This window comes from Pan troglodytes, chromosome 8 (genome assembly GCF_028858775.2).
Source record: "Pan troglodytes isolate AG18354 chromosome 8, NHGRI_mPanTro3-v2.0_pri, whole genome shotgun sequence".
NCBI lineage: Eukaryota > Metazoa > Chordata > Mammalia > Primates > Hominidae > Pan > Pan troglodytes.
In genome coordinates, this window is record NC_072406.2 from 132,991,803 (window position 1) to 133,008,567 (window position 16,765).

Genomic DNA, 16,765 nt, shown 5'->3' on the forward strand with positions numbered 1-16,765 from the left:
TGTGTGTTTGTTTAAACACATAGTTTGGGTTTCTTTTATAAAAGATAAATGTTGTTAAGTGATTAAAGTCTTGAGAAAAGACTTTTCTTGCAAAGTGCTGGAACTCCCACTGAATTCATGCTCTTCCATGATGTCATTTTGAAAGGTACAAGTAATGGTTCTGTCCTGGTGTACCATCTCACCAGTGGTCTGCTACACAAAGAGTTAAGCATCCACTCATGTGAAGTCAAGTAAGTATGTCATTGTGATGATGACATCACAAACATCATATCAGAAAAAAAATTCTCATAGACTTTTCTACATTGAGTACTCTGTAATGATATCTGCAGTGGTGATTATTTGAAAAGTTTGAATAATATTCATGTCCAACTAATGGCTATGTTAATCAAGGATGATAACTAATTGTTTGCTGTGTAAAGAACATAAGCAGTAGAGAATGTTTTCTCTTTTATTAGGTTGGTGCAAAAGTAATTGCGGTTTTTGCAGTTTTTTTTTTTTTGTTTGTTTGTTTTGTTTTTTTTTTTTTAAATGGCAAAAAACACAGCTATTTTTGTACCAACTAATATTGTTGCACCTCATTTATTTCTCCTAAGGGCCAGGCTGTTTTCTCACTGGATATCCTTACGTTGCCTTGTTCAGGTTTATTTAATTTATTTATTTTGCTCAAAATTATTTTTTATTATTTAAAATTTTTTTTTACTTTAAGTTCCTGGATACATGTGCAGAATGCGTGCATTTGTTACATAGTTATACATGTGCCTTGGTGGTTTGCTGCACCTGTCAACCCATCACCTAGGTTTTAAGCTCCACATGCATTAGCTATTTGTCCTGATGCTCTCCCTCCCCTCACATGCCCCCGCCAACAGGCCCTGGTGTGTGTTGTTCCCCTCCCTGTGTCCATGTGTTCTCATTGTTCAACTCCCACTTATGAGTGAGAACATACAGTGTTTGGTTTTTCTGTTCCTGTGTTAGTTTGCTGAGGATGATGGCTTCCAGCTCCATCCATATCCCTGCAAAGGACATGATCTCCCTTTTTATGACTGCATAGTATTCCATGGTGTGTATGTACCACATTTCCTCTTTCTTTTTTTTTCTTTAATTTTACTTTAAGTTCTGGGATACATGTGCAGAATGTGCAGGTTTGTTACATAGATATACATGTGCCTTGGTGGTTTGCTGCACCTGTCAACCCGTCATCTAGGTTTTAAGCCCCACATGCATTAGGTATTTCTCCTAATGCTCTCCCTCCCCTTGCCCCTCAACCCCCGACAGGCCCCAGTGTGTGATGTTCCTCTCGCTGTGTCTATGTGTTCTCATCGTTCAACTCCCACTTATGAGTGAGAACATGCAGTGTTTGGTTTTCTGTTCCTCTGCTAGTCTGCTGAGAATGATGGCTTCCAGTTTCATCCATGTCCCTGCAAAGGACATGAACTCATTCTTTTTTATGGCTGCGTATTTTTCATTTCTATAACGATCCATCAGGACTGCTTATGACAAATTCAAATAAAGTCATTTTAATTGTTAATTTGTCTTGTTTATTCTTTGTTTAAACATCATCAGAACGCTGCATAGCATTTATTCTTTGATTTTTAGGACATGATCTGCTTATGAGTTCTGTGTATGCAGAGCTGTCCGAGGGAAAGCTAAATTGACGGAAAAGTGCTTCTTGTTTTCTGTTCCAAAATGCCTACCTGTGCTGTCCATAGCATTATTTTGCTGAATGCAAGGCTATTTTCCTTTTGTGTCCTATCAGTGATAGATCGTAGAGTTACATATATAAAATATGAATTTCCACTTTTTTGTTTGTTTTTTGAGACAGTCTTACTCTGTCACCCAGGCTAGAGTGCAATGGCGTGATCTCAGCTCACTACAATCTCCACCTCCTGGTTTCAAGTGATTCTTATGCCTCAGCCTCTTGAGTAGCTAGGACTACAGGCACGTGCCACCATGCCCAGCTAAATTTTGTATTTTTAGTAGAGACGGGGTTTCACCATGTTGGCCAGGCTGGTGTTGAACTCCTCACCTCAAGTGATCCATCCACCTCAGCCTCCCAAAGTGCTGGGATTACAGGCGTGAGCCACCACCCCCAGCCAGTTTCCAGTTTTTTTTTTTATGATCTTTCAGTGAAAGCATAAGAAGTCATTTTCTGTTTTCTGTACGTTAAATAATTGTAGGTCTTGTGTATAAAAATTCTCAGTGAACCCTTAGCAAACACATTATCCTGAGTACATGCATTTTCTTAATGGAGAAGGGTTAACCTTTTTTTTCTTTTTTTTTTTTGAGATGGAGTTTCGCTCTTGTTGCCCAGGCTAGAGTGGAATGGCGCTATCTTAGCTCACTGCAACCTCTGTCTCCCGGGTTCAAGCAATTCTCCTGCCTCATCCTCCCAAGTAGCTGGGATTACAGGTGTATGCCACCATGCCCAGCTAATTTTTGTATTTTTTAGTAGAGACAAGATTTCACCATGTTGGTCAGGCCGGTCTTGAATTCCTGACCTCAGATGATCTACCTGCCTCTGCCTCCCAAAGTGTTGGGATTACAGGCGTGAGCCACCGCGCCAGGCCAGGTTAACCTTTTAAGTATCACAGCTTCTGATTGTGATGGAAATCTCTGAAAAGTTTGCATTGTCTTATTGTTTCAAGTGCATTGTTGTGTGGTGCAGCCCAGGTGACTGTTTATTGCCACCTTACGCTGTTCCTATACAGCATCTCCCCAGATACATTTACGTGGAATAATAATGTCTTTAAAAGCTTTGGGCTTTTGAGGTGCAGTGACACAGGTATCTGTTTGGACTCTTTCAGGCTGTTATTCATCTCTTCTCTTCTGTTGCAGTGTCTGTAGCTTGCCATTCTGGCACTTCTAGTAGTCTCTGCTTACACTGCTGAATCTTCTCTCTCTCTCTTTCCCATCTACTCTTCTCTCGACATTTCCTTTCACCCTGCCTTATGTGTCTGGTGTTTCCTTTTATGGTCAGCACTAACCAATCGAAACTCTCCATTTAATCACTACTTATTCTAGGGATTATGTTAACTATTAATACTTCACACGTATCATTTCATTGAATCCCCACTACAATCGTATGGGGCAGGTATTGTATTTCCAGTCTACAGAGTAAGAAACTGAAAATTACAGAGTAATCTGTGAAGGAGCTAGATGGAATTCACTCTGGGCCTTTGAAGCCTCAGAGCCTGAACTCTTCACTTATGCTTACAGTGCATGTGCTGCATCTCCTGCTAAAATACGCACATAGGTTAGTAGGAATCATGTTGGCAGTAAAATTAAAATGTTGGCTGAGCCAAGATTTGTGCTAAGAATTTCACACATGCTTCTGAAAAATCAAACATGTTGTCTTTTCAAACACAGAAAGTTTTAATAGCTAATTAATCAGAGAGGTATTAATTTTAAGTAAGGTTTATTATCCTGGATTAGTCAGGTTATAGATGTCACTAAATACTTGACTTATACATGCTAAGATAATATTTATGGTTGAGTAACATTGAAATTGATTATAAGTGTTACTTGGGATACTAACTCTGAGGGATATACTACTCATCAGATAAATGTGAATGATCATACAAAGATACTCCATTTTTATATGAATTTTTCCTCTTCATTGCCATTTTGAAAATAATTTGTATTTTATATTCAGAGATACTGCCCAAGAGAACGCTAAAATCCTGCTTTGTGTTTCAGTTAATGCAATTTTAGTATTATAATCAAAAGCCATTGAGAAAATTTCACAGAAATACAAAAATTAGCTGGGCGTGGTAGCACACACCTGTAGGCTCAGCCATTTGGGAGCCTGAGGTGGGAGGATCTCTTGAACCTGGGAGGCAGAGGTTGCAGTAAGTTGAGATTGTGTCACTGCACTCCAGCTTGGGTGACAGTGAGACCCTGTCTCAAAAAACACAAAACAAAACAAAACAAAACTTTCACGATGTATTATAAAAATGTCTGAATTTATTAGCAGCAAACTCAAAACATTTTAGATTTTCATGTCCAAATAAGGTTAACTTTTAGAAAGTTGTTTTTCTACCTTTTATTAAGTGTGTTTTTAAAAAATCATAATCTAAAGCACTTGAAGGTTGTATATACTGTGCCGGGGACTCATGACAGCAGATAGCACAAAGTGTGTGTGTTTTTAAAACCATGATGTTTTAACTTGTGATGCTTTACGAATATCTGTTGAATATCTTCTCTATGCTTATAAACAGAGGAAGCCTTTGAAGCTTATAATGCAATGGAAGATACTTAGAAGTAAACAAAATAGAGAGGTATATGTAGATTTTCTTAGGTCATTAGTTTGTGTCTTTGTCTGGTAGGCTGAAACTACTGTCATATGACTCTCTCCCTGGCCAGATTTTAATAGTCATACTAATACTGATGTGAATCCTGATAATTAAACTATCTTGTCATTACATTTGTAGATAAAGTTTTGGTTAGAAATGATTTTGTATGTGTTAGGTATGGTAATACAGTCTCAAATAAAAGGTCATGTTAAGATAAAAGGTCATGCTTACTTTTTAATTAATTTGTGTAATAAAATTTAGGTCTTTGGAAAACTTATTTTTCAAATAAATGAACCTTTCAAATAAAAAAGAGAATTAGTTTAACCTTTATCTCATTTCCTATTATAGGGGTATTGAATGGACAAGTTTGACTAGTTTTCTTTCTTTTGCTACCTCAACACCAAACAATATGGGATTAGTGAGAAATGAACTTCAACTGGTTGATCTTCCAACAGGTTTGTTTTTAAAGATCCAAATAGGTTTGTCATATTGAATAAACATGTTGCTATTTATAAAACATGATTGAAAGTACTTCTTTCACCTTGGAATTTTTTTTTATATTTCATGCTTATATATTTATTCTTTTATTCTCTAATAATTGCCCTAGAAAGGCCTCATCGTTGTTTACATGGAAATGTTGTTGGCACAAATACATGGTAAAATGGAGGACCGTTAGCCTGAACAGACAGATTCATTAAAAAATAGGATACCAGTTCTACTTTTAAGTGCATTGTTATATATAACTAACTTTAAAAGATCGATTTAAAAATAACTCTGTCAATGGACTTTATTAGAGTCTGTGCTGGAAATTTTGGCTTTTATAGGAAACACTTAGAAAATTTATAGGTTAAGGATTGTTTTTAAATGCTCAAATTTAAAACTTGTAATAGTCTCTGGCTGAATGAATAGAGAAACTTAATTTGGGATTTTGAAGATTCTACAGTAGGAAACGTCCCAATAAGGTAACTTTTTCAGAACTGAAAGCCTAAACCCAGTGAATTTCAAAATAAAGAATTTGAAAATATAATAAGGAAAGAGTTTCAAATTATTTTCTGGTGTATGCAGTAGTTTCAAAGAGGTTTTTTTAAAAATAAAATTGTGATGAGTTTCTTTAAAATGGTATAGCAACACGAATCATATGTAGATGATCTTAACCAATGAGAGCATGTGTATGTATGTGTAAAATGAATTAAATCAAATAAATCGTTGTAAATCAAGTAAGTTGTAAATAAATGAAGTACATGGTTGCTTTTTTATGTTCTCCATATGTATTTTCAAGCTCTCAAAGATCCAGTTGTTCTTATTTCTCAGGGTGTGTTACTGAACTTCAAGGAATCATTCCCATCTTTAGTCCAGTGTTGCTGCTCTAGTCTCATTGGAAGTGACCTGTCCATTGACTCTCATCCCCAAGTTCCTAATTTGCCAGCAGAATGGTACTGGCCCTCTGTCTAGTGATCCCAGGGATAAAATGCTGTTGTCTAGTATCATTGACTTAAAAAAAAAAAAAAAAATCCCTGTTTTATTTGTTGTGGTCAGCTCAAGTTCAGGACTGTGAGATAACTTAAAATCTGCTTTGCACAGATGTATTTTTAAGGAACAAACATCTACAGTAACAGTTACAGATTTCCTTAAGTGGGATATTTGAGTTCATAGATGGTAGACTTTTATAGCCTGGGCTTCTAAGGAGGGCAGCAGACTAGTGCAGTCAGGACAGGACATGGGCTGTTTGGGGTATAATAATAGTGAGTATAGTGAGATTCCACATGATGGAATCTCAACAAAGAGTAGGAAGGCATTTAGGCCTTCAGTTGTCCTTGAATTGAGTATGTTCTCTCTTTTGTTTAATGTAGATAAAAATCTAACACAAGATACTAAAACATACAAGGTAGAATTTATACTTTTTTTATTCACAGAAAATCATGTAACTTCCTTTGCGGGTAACTCATTCTCTCACAGCATACATGAACACCGTAGTTATTCCCTAGTTTCCAGTTTATAAAGATGTTTTGAGAGGAACATGTTCAAAATATTTAACTAGTATTTTGCACATGGGACAAGAAGATCTTAAATACATGTTTCAAGAGTTTTCCCCCCACTAGTTAGTATTTGGAAACATGGGAATGTTTGTATTAAATATTACTTTAGATAAGTAGTTTTCGCACCAGACAATTGCTGTACCATAAATATCTTAAAACTTAACATTGTTTTTTTAAATTTCTAAAATTGAATTATAGAATTCAAGAAACTGTGTGACAAATGAAAATGCCTTTTTACAAAATAAATATCTGAATATGTGATATATTATTGATCATTAGTTTGTAACACTTTTGAGAATATTCTTTGAACTTACATTATTAGAAACAGCTTAGAAGCAACTGGGCGCCGTGGCTCACACCTGTAATCCCAGTGCTTTGGGAGGCTGAGGCAGATGGATCACTAGAGGTTAGGAGATCGAGACCAGCCTGGCCAACATGGTGAAACCCCATCTCTACTAGGAGTATAAAAATGAGCTGGCGTGGTGGCGAGCGCCTGTAATCCCAGCTACTCGGGATGCTAAGGCAAGAAAATCACTTGAACTTGGGAGACGGAAGTTGCAGTGAGCCAAGATTGCGCCATTGCACTCCAGCCTGGGTAACAAAGTGAGACCATCTCAAAAAAAAAACCGAAAAAACAGAAACAGATTAGAAGCAAATGGAAGAATGAATAGGAGAACAGAGGGTAGGAAGGGTAGGACTGATCAAATTACATTGGCGTGGCTTCTTGTTTTTCATACATGTTTTATGTACTGTTCTCACTTTTTTAAATATTTGCAATTAAAGGTAGGAGCATTGCTTTTCGTGGTGAAAGAGGCAATGATGAATCTGCCATCGAAATGATTAAAGTATCTCATTTGAAGTAAGTGTCAACCTAAAAAAAAGTCTATGGTGTTATCACAATGAAATCTCGTGGATTTTTTTAATCTTTAAGAAAATGGGAATGTGCTGGAATGCATATGGAATCTTTTTAGTGATAGCAAATGGTGATATGCAGCCCAAAGAAGATATTTTGATTACAAAATTAAGTTGCTATCACTTTTAATTCTCTACTTCTAAAAAGATGAGGTAACTTTTGCATGAATCGTTATTTACTTTCGGATAAAGTTCTTATGTACTTCTATCTAAGCATGGAGTTACTGAGTGAAAGAACTCATTTTCTTTATGTATAATTTAAACTCATTTTGCTTCCAGAAATTGAGTTTTTTTGTTTCAGGGGAAAATAACATGTAAAGCAGTATTATTAAAAATAGAAACTGAATGAAAATCAATCAAAATTACAAAGAAAGAGTAAGCTTTCTAAAGTAGTTTTCAAACTTGTTTTGGCTTTTCTAAGATCTTTGCATTTCCATATAAATTTTAGAATCAGACTATCAGTTTTATCAAAAAATCTTCCTGAGATTTTGATTGGGATTGCATTGAACCCATCAATCAGTGAGGGGAAGAATTGGTATCTTAATAAGTTTTGTAACTCATGAACATGGTGTGTCTCTCCACTTATTTAGGTCTTTTAAAATTTCAGCAATATTTTGTAGTTTTCAGTGTGTAAGTCTTACATATTATTTGTTTATTTTGTGTTTTCTTTGATGCTTTTATAAATGACATTTTAAAATTTCAATTATTTATTATTTGTATATTAAAATACAGTTAATTTTCTGATATTGACCTTGTGCCTTGTGACCATGCTAAGCTTAGTTATTACTTCTAGTATAGGTGCTTTTGTTAATTCTTTAGGATTTTCTATAGAGACAGTCTCGTTTGCTAGTAAAGACACCTTTACATCTTTTCGATCTATAGGCCTTCTTTTTGCTTGCACTAATTAGGACCTCCTGTATAGTGTTGATTAGAACTGAGATGTCAGCTACGAGCTGACATCTTTGCTCTGATCCTGGACCTTATGGAGAAAGCATTCAGTCTTTCAACATTAAGTATGATACTAGCTGTAGATTTTTTGTATATTTCCTTTATCAAGTTGAAAAAGTTTTATTCCTAGTTTGCTGAGCTTTTGTATCATGAGTAGGTGTTGAATTTATCAAATGCTTTTTCTGTATTCATTGATATCATCATATGGTGTGTGTGTGTTCTTTTGTTTTTCTTTTTGAAGTTCACTAATATGGTGAATTACATCGATTGATTTTCAGATGTTAAGCCAACATGACATTCCCGGAATAAACTCTAGTTGGTTGTGATGTATTACTGTTTTGACATATTGCTGGATTTGATTTATTGATATATTATTAAGAGTTTTATGATATATTATTAAGAGTTTTTATATCTATGTTCATGAAGGATATTGGTGTCGTTTTTATGTAATATCCTTTGTTTTGGTATCAGGGTAATACTGACCTTGCAGAACGTGTTGTAAAGTATTCTCTCTCCTTTTTTTTGAATGAGTTTGTGTAGAATTGATATTATTCTTACTAAATGGGAAAAATTTATTAGGAAACCCATCTGAACCTAAAATTTTCTTTGTGGCAAAGTTTTTAAATACAAATTCAGTTTTTTTTTTTCATAAATATAGGACTATTTAGATTCTCTTTTTTTGAGCTTTGGTAATTGGTGTCTTCCAAGTAATCTGTCCATTTTGTTGAAGTTGCTGAGTTTATTAATTTATTGAAATAAGCTTGTTCATCATGGATCTATGATCAGTGATTATCTCTCCCACTCCTAATATCAGTAAATTATATCAACCAATTTTATTTATTGATCTTTTCCAAGAAACTACTTTTGATTCATTTGATTCTTCTCTATGATTTTTCCATTTTCAATTTCATTGACTGTCATGCTTATCTTTTGTTCTTCTGCTTACTTTTTAAATATGCTCTTCTTTTTTTACATAGTTTTCTAAAATAGAAACTTAGATAATTGAATTAAGTTGATTCCCTAAAATGTAATGTAAACAGTTAATGCTATATGAGCACCACTTTTCCTGTATCCTACAATTTTTGTTATGGTTATATGTTTTCATTTTAATTCACATTATAATCTTTAAAAATTTTCCATGGGGTGTTATTCAGAGGTATATTTTTTAACTTCAAACTATTTGGGTGTTTTACCAGGTATCTTTCTGTAAATTTCTACTTTCTGCTGGGGTCACACATGGTCCTGAGTGGAAGAATCTCAGTCCTTTGATACAGGGAGTACAGGGATCTTCCTACTCTGTCACATTTCCTCTATGTCAGCCAACATTTGCTGATAATATTTTAGTTCCTCATAATGCTTATTGAGTAATCAGTGCTCAAATTATATTTGTTGAATTGCACTCGTTGATGTCATTCAGTACTTCTTTCAGGCTTAACAGAAAGTGAATAAAGTGGCATTTGTTGAATACCAACTGTAGTAGAATGATAGAAACTTTACATACTTTTTCATTGAATGTTTACCATAATCTGTATATCAATTAATTGAGGTACATGATGAGATTCTCCTGTCATGTGTGAGAAGTTGAGCCTCAGGAGGGTTAACATAAGTTGTGGCATCAGGGTTTGAATCTATGCCACTCTTTCTTCCAAGTTGGACTCCTTGCCTAATTGTGTGAGACTGTATGTTCTCTTACAGGTCACTTAGAGCTTTACCTTCTTATGACTGTTAATCATGGTGCTAAATGGTAGTTTAAATTGTCTATATTTAGAATGCGTCAGCTGAGTTTTTCAATTTACTGAACTTTTTATTTGGTCTAATTCATGGTGAAATTTTTGCAAAAAGGGGCTTATTTAGTAATTTTGTTTATTTTAGGCAGTATTTGGCAGTCGTATTCAGAGATAAACCCCTGGAGCTATGGGATGTTAGGACTTGTACCCTTCTTAGAGAGATGTCCAAAAACTTCCCTACAATAACTGCTTTGGTAAGTTACAGTTTAAGAATTAAATAGCTTATTTAGGTATATATGTATGTGGTGAATGTTTTGCTTAAGCTTGAATCAAAATCATTACTGCCAATGTCATTTTTTTGGTTAAAAATGTGTGTTCAGAGAAGATGATCTAAATAAATGGAGATAATTCTTATTTTCTTGGATAAATCAACCTAATATCATATTAGTGCAATTCCAATTCAAGTTTCATTTGGATATTTTGAGGAATATGGTAAACATATTCAAAAATGTTTATGAAAGAATAAAGGTCCTAAATAGCTAAGTCATCCTTGAATAAAGAGGAGTAAATGTGGGAGGTGTGGGTGGGGTTGGCCCTTCCTACCTGATATTAGTACATCTTACAAAACCATGGAAATAAAATCAGTATTGTATTGGCACAAGAATAGAAAGTGAGTCAACATAATAAAGAGCTCAGGAACAGACCCATGAATATTTGGGGACTTAATATACAGTAAAGTAGCACAAATCAAAGAGGATGGACAGACTGTGTAGTAGACGGTGTTGGGAAAACTGTCTCACTTTATGGAGAAAAATACTTGATCTCTACTTAATACCATATAGAGAATTGAGTGTCACAGGACTAAAGACCTAAATGTAAAAATGTAAAGCTATAAAATTGAATATAACAAAATACAAAATATTGCTGTGACCTAGAGGCAGGAGGAGACATCAGAAGCTCAAACCAAAAGGCAAAAAAAAAAAAGAAACAATGCATTTAATTAATCAAGATTAATGCTTTTTGTTTGATGAAGATGTCAAAGTTAAATACAGAAGACATTTTGGGAAAACAAATTTTCCAGTGTCTAAATTTAACTAGAAACTCCTGCAAGTCAACAATGAAAAAAAGCGGGAACCCTAGTGAGAAAATGAACAAAGTCTGTGAAGAGCTAATGAGAGGCAGAGAAACCTAAAAGGCCAACAAGCCATATAAAGGAATGTTCAAACTCATCAGTTTTCAGAGATGTTCAAACCATGATATGGATCTACCGTTTAGACTAACAAAAACTGGACAGCCATATAGCGTTAAGTACGGGTGGAACATAGGGTATGGGAATCCTTGTGCATTGCTGGTAGGAATGTAGACCAATGCAGCCATTTTGTAAAGCACACTGGCAGCACTTGGGCAAACACAGACATCTTCTGTGTCCGCTGAGCTCTTGGTCGTAAATGAACTTTTGCAAGGATATTGACTGGTGTGTTTTGTCATGATGTGAGTTTGGAGACCATCTGTGTGTTTTTACTGAGAGAGGAGACAGATTAACAATTGGCTGATGCACCCATGGAGTATTACGTAGCATGCAGAAACAGGAGGAAGAGGACTTAAATACAGTGGAAAGAGTAAGAAACAGGATGAAGTGTATATATATATATATATATATATATATATATATATATATACACACACACACACACACACACATATAAACACAATACTATTTATGTAAATTAGATAATAACTACATGTTAAGAACTTATACATATGCGAGGATATTGGACTAAAAGGCTTTACAATAGGTGGAATATAAAAGAATATATAAATAAAACAAGTGATTTTGGAGGAATCTATGGATGATAAAGGACCCTGGTTGGAGAACTGTGATTGTCTTATCGTGTGCACATAAGAGATGGGGGAGGAGACGAGGAATAGGCAATACTATCATTGAATTCATTATTTTCATTTTGTAAATATTTTATAAAAACATCCAAAGGTCAGACCTTTTGGAAGTTTGCCATAAAAGCTCCAATTAAAATGCATTCATTTAGCCTTTCTCTAAGTAGGTAAAATCTAAAGAACAAATGTGGATTCATGTGTAGTAATAATAAATGATACTGGGCAGTGGTGTGTGTGCCCAGCTCTTCTGGACGATTCTTTGACAGAAGGAAACCTAGCACTTCTAGGTTTGTCTGCATTTGCTTTACAGGAGTGGTCACCATCTCACAACTTGAAGAGCCTGAGAAAGAAGCAACTTGCTACTCGAGAGGCCATGGCCCGCCAGACCGTAGTCTCAGACACAGAGCTGAGTATTGTTGAATCATCTGTGATCAGGTACAGTACAGTGTTTCTTGACACTGTCATTTGTGCCATTAGCATCATGTCTGGGAAGTTGACAAGTGTCATCGGAAGGTGTCTATGGTAGCAAGTTGGACTCTGCTTTTGAACATACTTAGTTTCATCTTTCAGTACATACCCAGATTACTAAAAAGATAATTTTATCATTTTTAGTATTGTACTATACTGTTTATTGTAACTAATAACATATGCAGTAATATTCACCCATCAGCATCTAGTAGTAAATGTGCTCATTCCGAGTGCCCTTCTACTCCATACACTTCAGCTTCTGAAATTCAAATGAACATAGCATAGACATACAGATAGATCATATTACCATTTATACACACCAAAGAAAATGTGTTGGGAATCCTAAATTTGTGTATCATCCCCATCCATACCAATCTTACAGATAAAAAGCTTCAGAGATAATGTTGGGTCACTGTACAGCCTCCCTTCTGTTGAGCACAGTTCTATAGCCAAAATCTCTGTGAATTTTATTTTTCTTGTATTAAGTTTAGATCACCATTTCTCTCTGTGCAGGGTAAACTTCCTCTGATGTTGTGGCTGTTAAGGAGTGATTCATGTTTACCCATAATTAGCTGGGCAAATATTAGTTTCAGACTTTTAAAAAAATAGTTTTGGACCTCCTCTTAATGCGTCTGTACTTTGGGCAAGTTAATTAATTATGAGTATCACTCTAGGGAAAAAAAAAACATCTTTATCATATGTTTCACTATCCCAAAGCTTGCTGCAGGAGGCAGAAAGTAAATCTGAACTTAGTCAGAACATCTCTGCCCGGGAACATTTTGTATTTACCGATATTGATGGCCAAGTTTATCATCTCACTGTTGAAGGAAACTCAGTAAAAGACAGTGCTCGGATTCCACCAGATGTGAGTACAACCTTGATTAAATCTTCATCAAGAAGATTTTGTTTTGTTGGTTCCATATCCAGTGAAGGCATAGTTAAGTTGGAAACTTCAGAAAAGCCTAATGTAAATAAACTTTATTTAAGGAGATATTATCGATTAAACTTGTTCCATACTGCTAGAGAATAACGCTGTAACTATTTTGATTAAATGTTTACTGTGTGCTACTCATTTTTATCCCCGTAATAATCCATGAGGAGTTATCTCCATTTTACCCATAACAAAACTGTGGGAGAATAAGTAACTTTCCCAAAGTTACCCAGCTTACTTATATGGCAGAGCAGTGTTTTAAACTCAGGCCTGTCTGACTTCAGTATCTGTCTTCTTTCCATTTCAGGCATTACCCTGAAGGATTTGACTTACAATCTAGTATTATTTTTGGATAATAGTAATCAGGTTGTAAGTGTAATAGTATTATTAACATTTACTAACTTACATATATCCTTATGGCCTTGTGGAATCTGTAACTAAAGTTTTGCCATTAATCATTTGTGTCAGCATGCATCTCATAGATAGTTTTTAATAGATGGATCATGAAAATGTTTATGTTAACTAATGCAGGCTATTATAATGGTTAAATGAAGGCATGAGGGGATTTTTTTAAATAGGTATATTTATTTTAAATTGCCATCTAAAAATGGAATGCTCTAGTAGAATGCCAACCCCCATAATTTTATAGGTGGCTTTGGGGTCTCATAAAGTTACAATCTAGATGTTGGCTGTGGCTACAGTCTTTTGAAGTGTAATGGGACAGAAGGATCTGTTTCCAAGTTGGCTGCCTCACAGGCTATTGCACATTAATGCTGGCTGTTGACGAGGGACCTTAGTTCTTCATGTCGATCTTTCCATAAGGCTGCTTGAGTGTCCTCACGACATGACAGCTGGCCTCCCCTAGAGTAAGTGATCTGAGAAAGCAAGAAGGAAGTTGCAGAGTCTATTATGACCTAGTTTCAGAAGTCTCTTCAAAGGCAACTTCTTAATTAAACATTCTATTTTATGGTTAGGAAAGTAGATATCTTAAAATGTTGCTTCATATTATACAGAATTTCATTTCTTTAATATGTTTTTTTTATTAATGGACTTTATTATAATATTGATTTTTAAATCCAGTTTTTGTTTTGTTTCTTGACTATTACCAGAGTTTTTACGGTATTCAGTGTGTATGCTAGTCCACTAATGGTCAATTATTCAAACCACTAGAGTTTTCTTACTTTTTACCATGGATACCATTTGAATTTTTATGTTGTACAATAAATGCAAAAATAAAATTTCTTTTAATAAATAGAGAAGTAATTGAGCAGTAATATTATTTAATAGCTAACATGTATTGACTATTTACTGCATAGCAGGCATTGCTTTAAGGCCTTTGCCTTTATAAATTTATTAATACTAGCAACAACTCAAGTTTCATGAACTTACCCTACTTTATGGACAATAAATCCAAGACAGAAAGGTTAAGTAAACATGCCTCAAATCACATACCAGTTTCAAGCTGGGATTCAAGCCCAGGCAGTGTGACTGCAGAGCCCAGGCTGCTGAGCCCTCCATGATACCACCTCTGAGCATCTGTTAGAACTGCAAGTTCCTTTCTTCCTCCAAGTTAGATTGACTACAGCAGCATTTCATTCTTATATTGTGCTTCTATATGTAACTTCTGTGCAAAGCTTTCTGTGAATTTAAACTGCATATGCCTTTAGTAAACAGCATCTCTTCACCTTCATGATTCCACAATGTTCCAAAACGTGTCAGTGAAGCTCTGGATCCTTTTTTCAATAGAAAAATCACGGCACAATTAGTTATAAAAGAGCTTTAAGTTTCCCTTGGAATGGATTTAGTTATCCTTTTGCAGTGAGAGATAAGTTTGAGTTGGCTCTCTGGAAAACCTTCCCTTTACTTCTCTGTTTTTCTTACTTTAATTTCCCCCTTTTTTTTTTTGAGGTATTTGTTCCTCAAAAGACACCCCCTCTCTTTAAATCTAGTTCCAGTAACTACTTAATGTCTATGAAGTTGAAATCTCCTATTTCTTCATAGTTGAAATTGATAGGCAATGTAGCTCTTTGTTAGTGCCTAAAGTCTGTTTTAGGATTTGATGACTAAAAGCATACTAAAGCACAGCCCTTTAAATTAAGTTTTATTAAAATATTTATTATAATGTCTTATACAGCATAGTGAAATTTATATTTGTTTGTTGCTGTTGTTTTCTAGGGAAGTATGGGTAGTATTACCTGCATCGCTTGGAAAGGTGATACATTAGTGCTTGGAGATATGGATGGAAATTTAAATTTCTGGGACTTGAAAGGCAGAGTATCCAGGTATAAGCCAAGAATGAAATCTTGTTATTTCATTAAAAAAAAGAAATGAAATCTTTTTGTTTTGTTTTGTTTTGTTTTGTTTTGTTTTGTTTTGTTTTGTTGAGATGGTGTCTTGCTCTGTCGCCCAGGCTGGAGTGCAGTGGTGCAGTCTCGGCTCACTGCAAGCTCTGACTCCCGGGTTCACGCCATTCTCCTGCCTCAGCCACCCGAGTAGCTGGGACTACAGGCACCCACCACCACGCCCGGCTAATTTTTTTGTATTTTTTTAGTAGAGACGGGGTTTCACCATGTTGGCCAGGATGGTCTCGATCTCCTGACCTCGTGATCCGCCCGCCTCGGCCTCCCAAAGTGCTGGGATTACAGGCATGAGCCAGCACACCCGGCCAAAAAATGACATCTTGATATGGTTCCATTAGAGGCTTGTGACTTGGCAAGAAGGATCAGTAAACTTCTGGAGGTGTAGCTTGGACCCTTGGGTCCCTTCACCTAAACTTGGGAGGATGGGCCTTGAGCCAAGCATTCTTAGGAGATAGTTATCTGCAAGTGGCCCCTGCAGAAGTCTTAGCTGACCTTAAAGGGCAGGCCCTTTCTGTCAGATGTGGCCCCCAGTCCCAGCAAGTAAAGGGTTCTCCCATCATCAGACCTGTTAGAAATGGAAATAGTGAGAGATGTTAGACATAGCTTCTGGTGACCAGATCTCACTCTACATTGTATTGATGTTTTTGTTTGTCTTCAGAGGAATACCCACACACCGAAGTTGGGTGAGGAAGATTCGTTTTGCTCCTGGTAAAGGAAATCAAAAATTAATAGCAATGTACAATGATGGAGCTGAAGTGTGGGATACTAAAGAGGTAGGCCCTCTCCATGAGGATAAAACGTAAATAAATTGTTAGCCATAGGAACTGTGCTTTGTTAAAACACTTCTTTCTGATTTAGAAATGAAAAGTACTTAATGAGTTCGTCAAGTTTCCCATAACAAATTATTTTCTTTACTTTACGGTATTTGTGTTCTAAAGGTAACGACTCAAGATTTATTTATTTATTTATTTATTTATTTTTATTTTTTATTTTGATATGGAGTTTCGCTCTTGTCGCCCAGGCTGGAGTGCAATGGCGCGATCTCGACTTATTGCAGCCTCCACCTCCTGGGTTCAAGTGACTCTCCTGCCTCAGCCTCCCTAGTAGCTGGGATTATAGGCATGTGCCACCATGCCTGGCTAATGTTTTGTATTTTTAGTAGAGACGGGGTTTCGCCATGTTGGGCAGGCTGGTCTCAAAC

The 16,765-nt window shown here is 35.7% G+C and overlaps 1 protein-coding gene across 3 annotated transcripts in view; it reads left to right on the forward strand.

Moving 5' to 3' along the window:
• The window catches only part of WDR11 (WD repeat domain 11), a 57,990-nt gene that overhangs the window by 22,126 nt on the left and 19,099 nt on the right, over window positions 1-16,765 (forward strand). For all 3 annotated transcript variants that reach the window (XR_682862.4, XM_508077.6, XM_009459343.5), the window contains exons 11-18: window positions 146-230; window positions 4,638-4,744; window positions 7,109-7,184; window positions 10,058-10,166; window positions 12,116-12,240; window positions 12,991-13,138; window positions 15,380-15,486; window positions 16,223-16,337. Coding sequence is in view for 2 of the 3 variants with exons in the window: in XM_508077.6 (XP_508077.4) it covers window positions 146-230; window positions 4,638-4,744; window positions 7,109-7,184; window positions 10,058-10,166; window positions 12,116-12,240; window positions 12,991-13,138; window positions 15,380-15,486; window positions 16,223-16,337 (872 nt within the window). In the remaining variant the exon portion in view is untranslated. The remainder of the gene's footprint in view (window positions 1-145; window positions 231-4,637; window positions 4,745-7,108; window positions 7,185-10,057; window positions 10,167-12,115; window positions 12,241-12,990; window positions 13,139-15,379; window positions 15,487-16,222; window positions 16,338-16,765) is intronic.